Here is an 11,088-nt window from a genome sequence, read left to right on the forward strand (position 1 = left end):
GGTGCCATTGTGGTTTGTGTGGGGGCCAGGGAGGGGAGGTTGGTTTGCTCTTCCCAAATCTCTAAGTTCTAGGGAACTTACAGTCCAGACCAAAAAGCTTTGGGAGGTTTTTCAGGAAGTCTCCAGCCCCACACACTCTCTGAGCCACCTGAATCCGATCTCCTGCTGCAGGGTGCATCCTGTACCATCCCTTAACCACGCTTAGGGCATCTCCATCCACTGTCCCTCTGCAGCAAGGCTTAGCTTGCTGACCAGGGTGCTTTGGGCTCACCTGGGGTAGAAATCTGGCCAAATAGCTCTGCAAGGAAGCTGGCTCAGCTCTTGCCTAGTTATGCAGGGTGCCGAGCAGGATTTTACAGTGCAGTTCTGACCTCCCAGTGTCCCTTACAAACCAGTGAGACCAGTTTTACTGCCTCCCACCAAGCTAATGATGAAAGGGGAAATAATTCGCTATTTTTTTTCCCCTGTGATCTCTTTTCCCCCCCACCCCCACCCTGAAGTAGCTGTGCTCAAGGAAGGAGAAACCTCTTCCAGGGCTGATTTTGACCATGGCGGGGGGGGGGGGGAGTCCTTGAGGAAGGTGCTATAAAAGCTACCTGTCCCCTTTACAGACCTTTCCTCCCTGCTTCAGGCAAAGCAGGGGGGAGCTGGGTTAGCTGTGCCCACTGGCTTTCAGCCCAGCCTACCTGGCAGAAAGCCTATAACCATCCCACAGCACAGATCCATTCTTCTTCATTTATTTTGTTGTTTGCACAGTCCTGAGTTGAGCAGAGACATATGGGAGGTACTCCCCTCCCCTATTCCCAGCCCTGAAGGTTACATGGTGATAACCTGTACCTTGCTTACGTGGGAACATTGGAGCTTCCTTTGCCCAAGCTGCTGCACTGTGCAGGAGGATGAGCTAAAGGCTGCATGGAAGGACTGGAGCCAGGGCTGGTCCTCACCCCAGCATGGCTTTGGCACGGTTGTGGGACCTGGAGCATGGCAGGCTTTTGAGGAGGTTGTGGAGATTCAAACCAGTCCTTGGTCTTGCATCCAGCCTGCTCTGAGGTGCTCCAAGAGAAGGGCATGGCGTGGAGGGGCAGGAGCCAGTGCTGCTCTCAGTGCCAGGCAGGCAGGCTGGTCGGTGGCTGCTGCTGTCCCTGTGCTGGGGCTATAAGTCGGAGTCACAAGGCAGGGTGCTCCTCCAGTGTCGTCCATCTCGCTCGTCTGCCAGCACGTCCCAGGGATTGTGGTAAGCCCCAGTGGTGGAGCACGGCCCAGCCTCCAGCACAGGGCTGGGGGTCAGTTTGGGGGCCCTGCGTTCCTTGCAGCAGTGGTGGAAGCTGAGGGTGAGGGCCAGCCCCCCCAAGATCTCCAGGCAGCTTCCCAAGTAGCTCAGCACCAAGCTGTAGCCTACAACCAGCGTGCTACCAGCTGTTGCGGGCAGTGCCCACAGCTCATGGGTGTACCAGGAGGTAGGCACAAGGCTCAGCAGCCCTGAGAGGAGCAACACCAGCCCTGACACGCCAGCCAGCAGGTGCCGTGGCTCCTTCTGCCAGCAGCGAACCCCCAGGGCAGCCACCACCAAGCCCAGGAGGGTGACCACCAGCGAGGTGGGCATCAGCCCTTGGGCCACCCGCACGGGTACCTGCTCAAAGTAGCCCAGCTCATCAGCCTGCCCGCAGCGGCGATCATGGCTGCTCTGCAGCTCTCTGCACATATCCCAGATGCCCTGCTCCAAGATGAAGTCAAGGGGCTGGTCAGGTATGAGGCTCACCTGCCTCCAGTTGGGTGCCAGCGTGCCCGTGAGTGTCAGCAGGAGTCCGCAGGGGCACAGCACCAGCCCCACGATCATGGCTGTCGGCGTCCGCATGCTGAGGAGGTGGGTGAAGCGAGCTCCAGCGGGCTCCTGCTTGCCTGAGGCAGAGAGGAGCGGGGTCTCACCGCTGCTGCCTGTCACCTGGCCAGACGAGGTGGTACTGGTGCCCCAGGGCTGCTCGGTGCAGGCAGGGGTATCCCTCGGTAGGGCAGTAGTCCCGGGCCCCCCGTACGGTGGGGCAGCCCCCAGAGTGGGCGCGGGCCACCGTCCTGGCCGTGCCCGGGGCTGTGGGGAGGTGCCAGCGGCAGGAGGAAGTGCAGGCAGGGAGGAGCCCGGCGCAGGCAGGGCTGGCCGGCACCCAGCCCCGAGTGCTGCAGGGTGCGGGAGCCTGCGGGAACCACGGGAGCTCCGGCCTCCGCTCTCCCCTTGCAGGTAGCGGGGCCGGGGGCAGCCAGACGGCCCCGGGCTGCAGGTGGCACTGGGACGTCTCTGCGTCACCCTGGGACTTGGCAGCACTCGGTCCCTACTCCTCCCTTATGGCTTACTTAAACTGACTGTGAACTTAAATTACTATCAACTGAAGTAATTTATGAAAATTATTAGTTAAGATGAAATGCTAGCAGGTCTCAGAGTTGGTCCTCCCCAGGCCCAAGACACCTCCCCAGTCCCTGCCTGGCCTTCATCTTCCTGCTCTGCGTCCCAGCGAGCATCTCCCTGTCCTTCAGGGACCACTCCTGAGCTTGGCCATGCTCTTCTCCTCCCAGGCTACACTCAGAGGCCACACGCAGGCGCAGCAGCCTGGCTCTCAGCAGGAAAAGTCCCTGGGATGTCCACTGAGACAGGTGTGGTAAGTCACTGCATTTGAGAACCCCCTACGTGGGGGTTTGAGCCCTAAAAAAAGCACTGTTCTCTGGGCCTCTCCAAATTTCCCTGAATTGCTGCCAGTCACGCTGAGCCCAAAAGAGGGCAGCATCCTCTGTGCATTAATTTGGGATGAGCAACCCCAGCTGAACTGGAAGGCTGTCTCCACAGCATCTTTGCACCCCTGGTTTTGTGGCCTTGGCCACCTGGAGGGCTGGGTGGGTCTGTGCTGCACCAGCTGCTCCCCCAAAGCTCTTCTGCTCTGCGGGTGCCAGATCATTCCAGGGATGGATTGCAGAGCTGTTGATCACTGGATCTCAGCCCATCTGGAAGGCAGGGTGCTCATGTCCCCAGCTGTGCCTGCAGGGCAGCAATGCTGACAGCCGGCTGTGCATAGGCCCAGACCAGGGACACCTGGCTTTGTTGTACGCAGTTAGTAGCTTGCTAGAATTTGGTACTCCTCGGCTGAGAAACTAAGCTACGGGGTTGCTGTTTCTCTTTCTGTCCCATTAACTTTTTAAACTTTTACCCTGCTCTAGCCATTGACGCTGTGTGAAGCCACCCATTACTGCTGTCAGTGCTGTGGGTCCAACCAACACACCAAATGCTGCCTGCCCAATGTGTTGCCTGAGGCTGCCTTCTGCCATGGGACCCCCACCCCTGATGGGACCAGGTGCTGAAAGAACCTGAAATCTTCTAGTCCTGACCCTCGCAGGAGGCTGTATTTTCCTTTCCTTTGGGACATGAGGTGGAGGTTGGCTGTGAGAAGATCTAGTGCTCCTGGGGGAGAGGGAGGCAGAGGGAAAAGGCTGGTAGCGAGCTGGCTGGCACGGTGAGCCTGGGTGCCATGGATGAGGGTCTGTCAGTGCTGTTTGGCTCCTCTCAAGCTCAGGAGGTTTTTACCAAGGTGATGAAACATGGTTTGGTGGCAGTACTGGCAGAGAAAGCAGTGGTTGCCTGTGGACCAGCCAGGCTGGGCTGTAGCTGTGAGCAGGTGGGAGCAAACTTTGCTCCCCATCCCAGATGTGTGGGTAGGGCATGCACCAGCCCTGCTGGAAAGGTAGAAATTCTGTATCTTGTCAGATTTGCACGTTTTTCCCAAACAAGCTAAGAAACCTAGAGGCCCGCTGCTTGGGATGCAAGCGGTGCCACAGGTATCCCCACCCTGGGCTTTGCGGTTCCTGCCCTCGGTTGCCTCTCCCTGCAGCACCTTCCTCCTCCTCTCATCTGCTCCCGCAGCAATGCTCTGCCCCTCTTGTCCTCGCTCTGACAGGCTTGGGTTTGGGAGGTGCCCGCTCCTTGGATCTGCAGCAGCAAGTAGAAGCTGGGTGCTGGGAGCATTGCAATTAAGCACTGGGATCAGGTTTAACAACTTGGGCCTTTCCAATTTATTAATAATGCCCAGGAGGCTGCATCTGCCCTTTGGGCTGGTGCCCAGGCTCCTGATTATGGGGCAATGATAAGCAGATTAAGTGATGTGGTCCTGATGCTGAATGACCTGCCCTGAGTAAGCTTGGGGAAGGAAATGGGATTAACAGAGCTGTTTCCCAATGCCACAAAGTTATAGATTGTTCATTTCTTCCCTTTTACTTTCTACTGAGGTGGTATGAAAAGCAATTCAAAGCAGAGCCTGGCCCTTTCCAAGCTCTAGGGAATCATTTAAAGCCATCTGGTCTCAGAGATAAAATGGTCTGGCTGAACCTGCCTTCCTTCCCACTTTTCCCTAGCTGCTGGGTGGGGAGAGCCACCTTACTTGGTATTTCCTACTTCTCCAAGGCTGTGACTTAGTTTTTCCTACCTTGGCAAAGTCATCTCTTTAAGAATGTGATGGAAACGTTATCTATGCTTGGCCAAGTTGGCTTGCATTTTATTAATATTATTTTTTAACCCCTGTTTGTAAATTGGAGGAGCAGCAGAAGGCCTTGAGCTAACTGGAATTGGAAAAGATCCAGGACAGGATGGTCCTTGAGATTTGATTCCAAGAAAAAAAAAAAATTTAAAAAAATATCCATGATGGGCTATTGGGTGTTGGGTTGCTGCTTCCAGCCTCAGATGCCCTACATTATTGAAGGCTGGAAATACATTCAGGGCAATATTGCTGTGTTCAGCCTGTTTTCTGCCTCCCTAGGTATCTGCTTCCAGCCACTGGTGGTGTTGGGACACCAGAATGGACAAGTGCTGGTGTCTCCTAGGTGACAGTGGCTCACAGTAGTACGGGTGGGGATAGGACTAGTGGCTTTTGGGCTACGCCATTATCCCATCAACTGAGCAGAGTTCGGTGTAATAGCTGGGCCTTGTCTGATGCCAGGAATGGGCACAGCTGGGGAACACATGCACACAACACTCTCCAAAGCTTTCTCTGTGATCCTTAGTCTGATCCAGACTCCTGGGTCCAGCTGAGCTTTCAAAAAGTGGCTCTGGAGAGGAGTAGAGCTTCCTTGCATGAGGGCACCTCTGTTCCTACGCTGCCTGCTGAGCTCATGATGCTGAGACTGGTGGGGGGATGCCTACTTGCAAGGAGGTTACTCTAACTCCCTTCCCCTCGCCACTGTGGGGCTTGTCCTCAGCAGCAGCAGGATCTCTCAGCATCCTGTTTGCTGTGTGGGGAAGAGCTGGGGCCAGGGCTGTTTAGCAGGATCCTGCAGCTGGTGATTCCTGTTTACATTCCACTGACCCTGGGGCTTTGCCTGCGTCACATACCGCAAGATCCCCCCCCATACCACCACGCTGCCTGCATGTCATGTAAGTTATATTGTACCTGACCGCTTCTCGGGTTCCAAGCGGCCTCGGCCCATGCTGGACACCCGACCACGTGGCAGTCAGGTCTGCAGGCACAGCAAAGGGCAGCGCATGTGTCTGGGGCCCAGCAGGGACAACGCTTGTCCCTGGCTGAGTATCCTTCACCCTCTCTCTCTCTTTAGGAGAATTCACGTTGCGGAGCCTGGCAGCAGTCTGTGTCCTGCCTGCTGCAGGAGATGAGGACTGGCTGGGAATGACACCTGGGGGCACTTGGGGGGTTGCGATTTCCTTTGGTCTAGCCCCTTGGACAGGTCCACTAGCTATCTATGTTTGCCTCTCTTGAAACCCTGAATCCCTGCAGGCTGGGAGCAAAGCAGGATGGCTCAAACAGCCCATGCTGGGCTTTTTAGTATTAGACCTGGTTGCCTAAGCCTCTCCTCAGTCTCCATGCCACAGGAAAGGCTCATTAGGTGGGCATCTGGGTTGAAGGACTTGGTTCTGACCATTCCGTTTTACTGCTTTTTCTTCTAGAATTGGGAGTGAGGGAGTTTCTAAGAGTGCAAAATGAGGGTTCCCCACCAATGACTCCTTGCTTTCAAGCCGTGGCCCAGGCAGCATGTTAGTGCAGCCGGGACCCGCTCTGCATTGTGCAAACAGCTGCACTTGCAATGGGCTTCTCTCAGACCAGCTCCCAGCTTCCTCCCTGGACACAGACACTACTGTCTTTGTGCCCACTGGGAGGCCAAGGATGAAGCCCCCAGGCAAGACAGGGTCTGCGGTCCTCCTTGCTAGCTGAATGTGGAACAGGCATCTGTGTGTCCTCCCCAGAGCGCCGGCAGCAGTGGTCGGCACCCAGCACGCAGCTCCGTGCCCCAGCTCTCCAGCCTTTGGGGTGTAACTTCTGCAAGCAGATTTATTAGCCCTCCATTTGCCCGTTGACCTGCCACCCTCCAGACTGGCCGTGGTGATAATGGCAGCCCCAAGGATGCCCTTTAGAGGGCACCAGGGATGTGTTGGGTGTGCAAGGTCTTGCGAACCCTGTGCTGGCCAGTCCCACTCTGGGGCTGTGACCCAGCAGCGGCTTATCATACTCAGGCCTGTGACCCATAGGAGTCTTGGCTGTTCCCCCCCCTCAAAACTCAGCATGAGGGAGCTGCATACGCCCGTGCTATTTGGGAGCAGCATCCTGTAATGCCTGCAGTGAGCAGTAAATCAATCGGTGAGTGCTGAGATTGTTCCCGCTTTGTTTCTGCAGCCTAGCTGTGACTCTAAACACTATTCAGACTAGATCCTGGGAAATGAGTTATTGAAAGCCTTATTAGATGCCCCCCAGGTATTCACTCATCCGTTAAACTCCCTCACTTCCAAACTGCTGCACTTGGACTTGCCAGATTGCCCAGTGCTGCTTCTGAGTCTTTGTTTTCAGTTCAGAGAATAATATAAAAAGCATTTTTGTAGCTATATCTATTTCTGTCTGACTCAATCCTGCAATAGTTGAGAGTGGTTTGGACATGGAGCGCTCATGCTGGGTTTTGGAGGTGCAGCCCTTTTCAGACAGGGAGAAGAGAGCAATTAAAGCTGTGTCTGGCTGTGAAAATTGTGTGTTTGTCCAGTTTCTGGGCCATAGAGCTTGGGAGCTAAAGGGCAATGCCAATGCACGTGGGTGCAGAGCATGTTGCAGCTGGCAAGGTGAAAGTAGTGCTTCATGATGGGATGACTCATCTGCACGTACTTTGATCTCTTGTGGGGCTGAAAGGCCTGAAACCAAAGTGCAGATGGCTTATGACTGTGCCTTTACGCATTTTCTAGCAGTTCAGTCAGATTTGTGGGTCAAACCACTGGGCGTATGGTCACAGCTGCAGGAGAAAAGACCTGCTTGCTCTTGAGAAAGCCCTGGATGGGAGACAGCTGTGTCCCATGCCTGTTCTGGGGACTGACAGTGGGACTTCTAGTCTGTGGGGGTTTTATTCTGATAGAGGACAGGATGAGAACATGGGTGGGATGAGACCTCTGTCTTGGCAATGGGAAATTCCCCCACTGTATTTGTGAACTGTGTGGACATTTTGGATGCATCTCGCTCGCACACTACTTGCTGATGAACAGACTGCCCAGCTTTGCTCCGCAAGAGGATCCTTCCCCCTTTGGAGAAAAGCACAGGACTTTCTTTTTTGCAGAAATCTTGCAAATGAAAGGAAAATACTTTTCTTCTTGGCAAAGTGTCAGATCCATGCAGTACAGCCTGCCTTCGATGTGCCTGATACCATCAACACATTCTTTTGAGGCAGTCAGTACATCAGCAGAGACAAAATTAGTTGATTTTGGCATAGAAAGGCCAGTGAAATCGCCAGCCACAGAGAACATGAAGCATTGGTACAAGCAGAGCAGGATTAGTTTTGGGTACCTTGTGCCTTCCCTTTTATACGAAGGTAAAACCCCCACCCCTCTAGGCCTGTGCCCTGCTGTTCTGCCAGCATCTGGTTCTTTGTAGCCTTGTGTCCCCTTGGGGAGGACAACAGGCAACCCCTGCAATCCCAAAGCGGTGTGTGCTGCTGGATGTTCAAACACACATGCTTGGCCAAAAAGCCACTGACCTACGGGCTGGGGCAGAGGGAATATCACAATTCACCATAGTTTCTGTCCTCTCATAATAAAAATCCACTGGGTAAACAGCATCACTGGTAGCCCTGTCTGGAGGACTTTCTGCTGATGAATTTCAAAGGCTGCTGTTAAATCATCAGGGTAAGAAAGTTCTTTATGAATTGTAACAGAAGTCCTCACTTTTCCTAAAATGCCAGGCTGCTTCAAAGCTCTGAGAGACTGCTTGACTCCCAGAAGGATGCCCAGTGTGCCACAGCCCATATGAAGTACCTGTCAGGACCTGCTGCTCACATGAGGTACAGGATTGCCTGGGATGTGCTGGGTGCCCTCATTCAGAGCCTGGTGGGCTTAATACTGGTGACAGCAGGAAGCTGTCTTATGGGTGGACGGGATTTTGGGCACCTGAGAAAGTACGCAGGGCTGTAGGATGGTGGTCTCACCTCCGGGATGGCGTGGCCTCATCGTTCTTGCCCTGGGAGAGAAGAGAGGTTTCTACTGGTGGTATTGGCCTGTGCTCCACTCAGATGGGACTTTCTCACTGATCTGGGAGTGGTGGCCAGCTGCTTGCAGCTGGCTCCTGGGCTGCTCTTCCCTGGGGCTGTCCAGGGCAGGCTGCCACTCACTGGCCACAGCATCCTTCAGGAATCAGCTCCCTTTTCAAAGCAGGCATAAGCCGTGGGCCACGTGGAAACTCAGTACCCAACACTGGTGGAGTTTCATTAGGGCTCAGTTGTAATGAGAACAGCTGGTCCCAGCTAGCTGCCTGTCCCCATCATCCTTGCCACCCTGCCACTTGGGCAGGAAGGAGAGGGCAGGTAGACACTGCAGTCATGGGCAGGGTAAAGCTAGGGTGAACTGTCTCCATCCCCTACATATGAATCCCTCTGTGGCACCAATTTGGTCCCTGACACTTACTCAGTGACGGGAACAGAGTTGCAAACGTCCTTAAAGCGTGTGACCACCAGCAGAAGGCTTGCTTCCAGCATGCTCCCCTGCCTAGTCTGTGGTCTGTGTCATCCCACATCCCATTCTTTCCTTGGGTTGGATTGATCCAATTTCAAAGTATTTCACACCTGACTTGATTGAATTTCATCTGACTGATGTCAAATCCTGTCTTTGCCAGGTCTTTAAGGTCATCCGATGAATCTACTTTCTAGCACTCCTCTGATCTCATTTCCTTTAACATTATCCACAATGTTTCTAAGGCAGCATAGTGTGGCTTCTAGCCCACAGTATGGAAACATTGAATAATACCAAAGCCAGGACTATTTCCCTGCTATTCCTTTTTGTAGATGTCCTTCTAGTCTGACTATAAGCCACAAATAGTTCTTGTCACTAGATCAAGGTGCTATTTTTGCACAAATTTTACATCCATCTTTCATCTAGATGGTATTTCCCTTTCTGACAAGAAGTCTGAATGAGATAACACAAAGTCCTCTGTGGAGGTCAAAATTATCACAACTTCTGCTTCCCCTTTATCTACTAAATCTTTGAGAGAGGAAATTTAAATGGTTTGGCGTAAAATAGTTCTTAAGAGATCCCAGCTGTCTGCTTCTCAGTCCCTATTTTAGCCCTTGGTGCCTCTAAGTTAATCCTTTGTGCAGGTTGATTTTTCCAGGCACTGAATTATGGATCTATAACTTGACTTCAGGCCTTTTAAACAGGATGCTATGCTCATTCTGTGCCATTTCCTTGGTTCTGCTCCAGCCCTCCAGCAGTTCTTGGAGAGCATGGCTTGGGAACTGGAAACGGCTCCTCCTCTGATAATGAGTATAGCTCATACACATTTTACCTAGCTGAAAGTTCGTGAACCTCTTATTTTGCAATCCTGGCCCATTTCCCGACCCCTTTTCTGTTTGTCGTCATGGCTAAATGCCGGGGCAAGAGTTTGGCTGTAGGTGCCTAAGAGAGAGACTGCAAAGTCTCAGCTAGTTATCTTTTTATCTTGGTGGTTTGTGGAGGGTAATTGATCCCTTCAGTGATTTATTCACCTCTAGATTCAACTTTTATGTGAAAGCTAAATGCAAGAAAGGCAGCAGAGTCATCAGTTTCTTCCATTTGCTTTCCTGAAATGAATGACAGTGACCGTCTTACCCGCCCCTTGGTCCTTCCTCTTCACCCTCCTACAGTTGCTTCTCACATCTATCACTAGCTCCTCAGCACATAAGCTATCTCCTCACTAGTAAGCAATCACTGGCAAGGCAAACACTGGGCACAGAGCTAGCTGATTCAGTCTAAGGCCACCTGCAAACATTTGAGCTTTGCTAATTCTCAGATCTTTGCTCTGCTCTTCTCTTTTCCTCTCCTGTCCCTTTTATAGAAAGCTGCTTGCAAGGAATTGCTCCTGCAACACTGGGATTTCAGCCTGGACATTAGGAAAAAAATCTCCCCCAAGAGGAGAGGCAGCTCTGGGACAGGTCCTTGGAGCAGTGGTGGTGGCTTGCCACCCTCAGGGATTTCTGAGTGTTGGTTGGACAAAGCTGTCTGGTTAGCATCAGTGTTGGCAATAGTCTTGCCCCAAGAGGGAGACTGGACCAGAGTCTGTGGAGGGCTCTTCCAGACAATGCTGCCGTGGGTCTGCAAAAGAAAATATTTAATGCATACCAAAGCTGGGTTATTCTCCTGCATCAGGAGCACATCTGCATTGCACTTGGACACAACAGTCCTTTCTTTTTCTTTGGCCAGGTGTTAGAGCCTTGTGAAGTGGCCCCATATTACTCCTGTACAATGGAAACGGAGCGCATGCAGAAGAGCTGACCTTGCATTCCTCCCTCAGGCCTGCCACTGCATTTGAAATAGCCTTACTGAAACGTCTGAACTTGCAAGCTTGTTGCTGAACTTCCTGAGTACCATAATTTGGGATTTAATAGCTAGGGCTGGGAATGCTTGCATCCTTTCCCATGGCCAGGACTGCCCTGGGTGCCCTAGGTGCTGGTGCCTGTTCCGTTCTTTTGTTGTCTTTGCTGCTACAGCAGTAGTTAAGATAAGGTATAAATACAAAGTTTGCCCTGGGACATACGCAAGGCCACTGAGCTGCGTTGCAAAGTCCTCTGTGTTTTCTGCTCCTTTTCATTCTGTGTCAAATACCT

At 52.8% G+C, this 11,088-nt stretch overlaps 1 protein-coding gene across 1 annotated transcript; it reads right to left on the reverse strand.

The window, feature by feature from the left end:
- Nucleotides 1-733: 733 nt before the first annotated feature.
- Nucleotides 734-1,893, reverse strand: CLDN23 (claudin 23). Its single transcript, XM_010298585.2, has one exon. It carries the CDS (start codon nt 1,853-1,855, stop codon nt 1,154-1,156), a length of 702 nt encoding a protein of 233 aa, XP_010296887.2. The 5' UTR covers nt 1,856-1,893; the 3' UTR covers nt 734-1,153.
- Between the last annotated feature and the right edge of the window lie 9,195 nt (nt 1,894-11,088).

This window comes from Balearica regulorum, chromosome 4 (assembly GCF_011004875.1).
Source record: "Balearica regulorum gibbericeps isolate bBalReg1 chromosome 4, bBalReg1.pri, whole genome shotgun sequence".
Taxonomy (NCBI): domain Eukaryota; kingdom Metazoa; phylum Chordata; class Aves; order Gruiformes; family Gruidae; genus Balearica; species Balearica regulorum.

Bases quoted from the DNA above. Each gene is read 5' to 3' on its own strand.
- CLDN23 (XM_010298585.2), bottom strand. From the start codon at position 1,855: ATGCGGACGCCGACAGCCATGATCGTGGGGCTGGTGCTGTGCCCCTGC.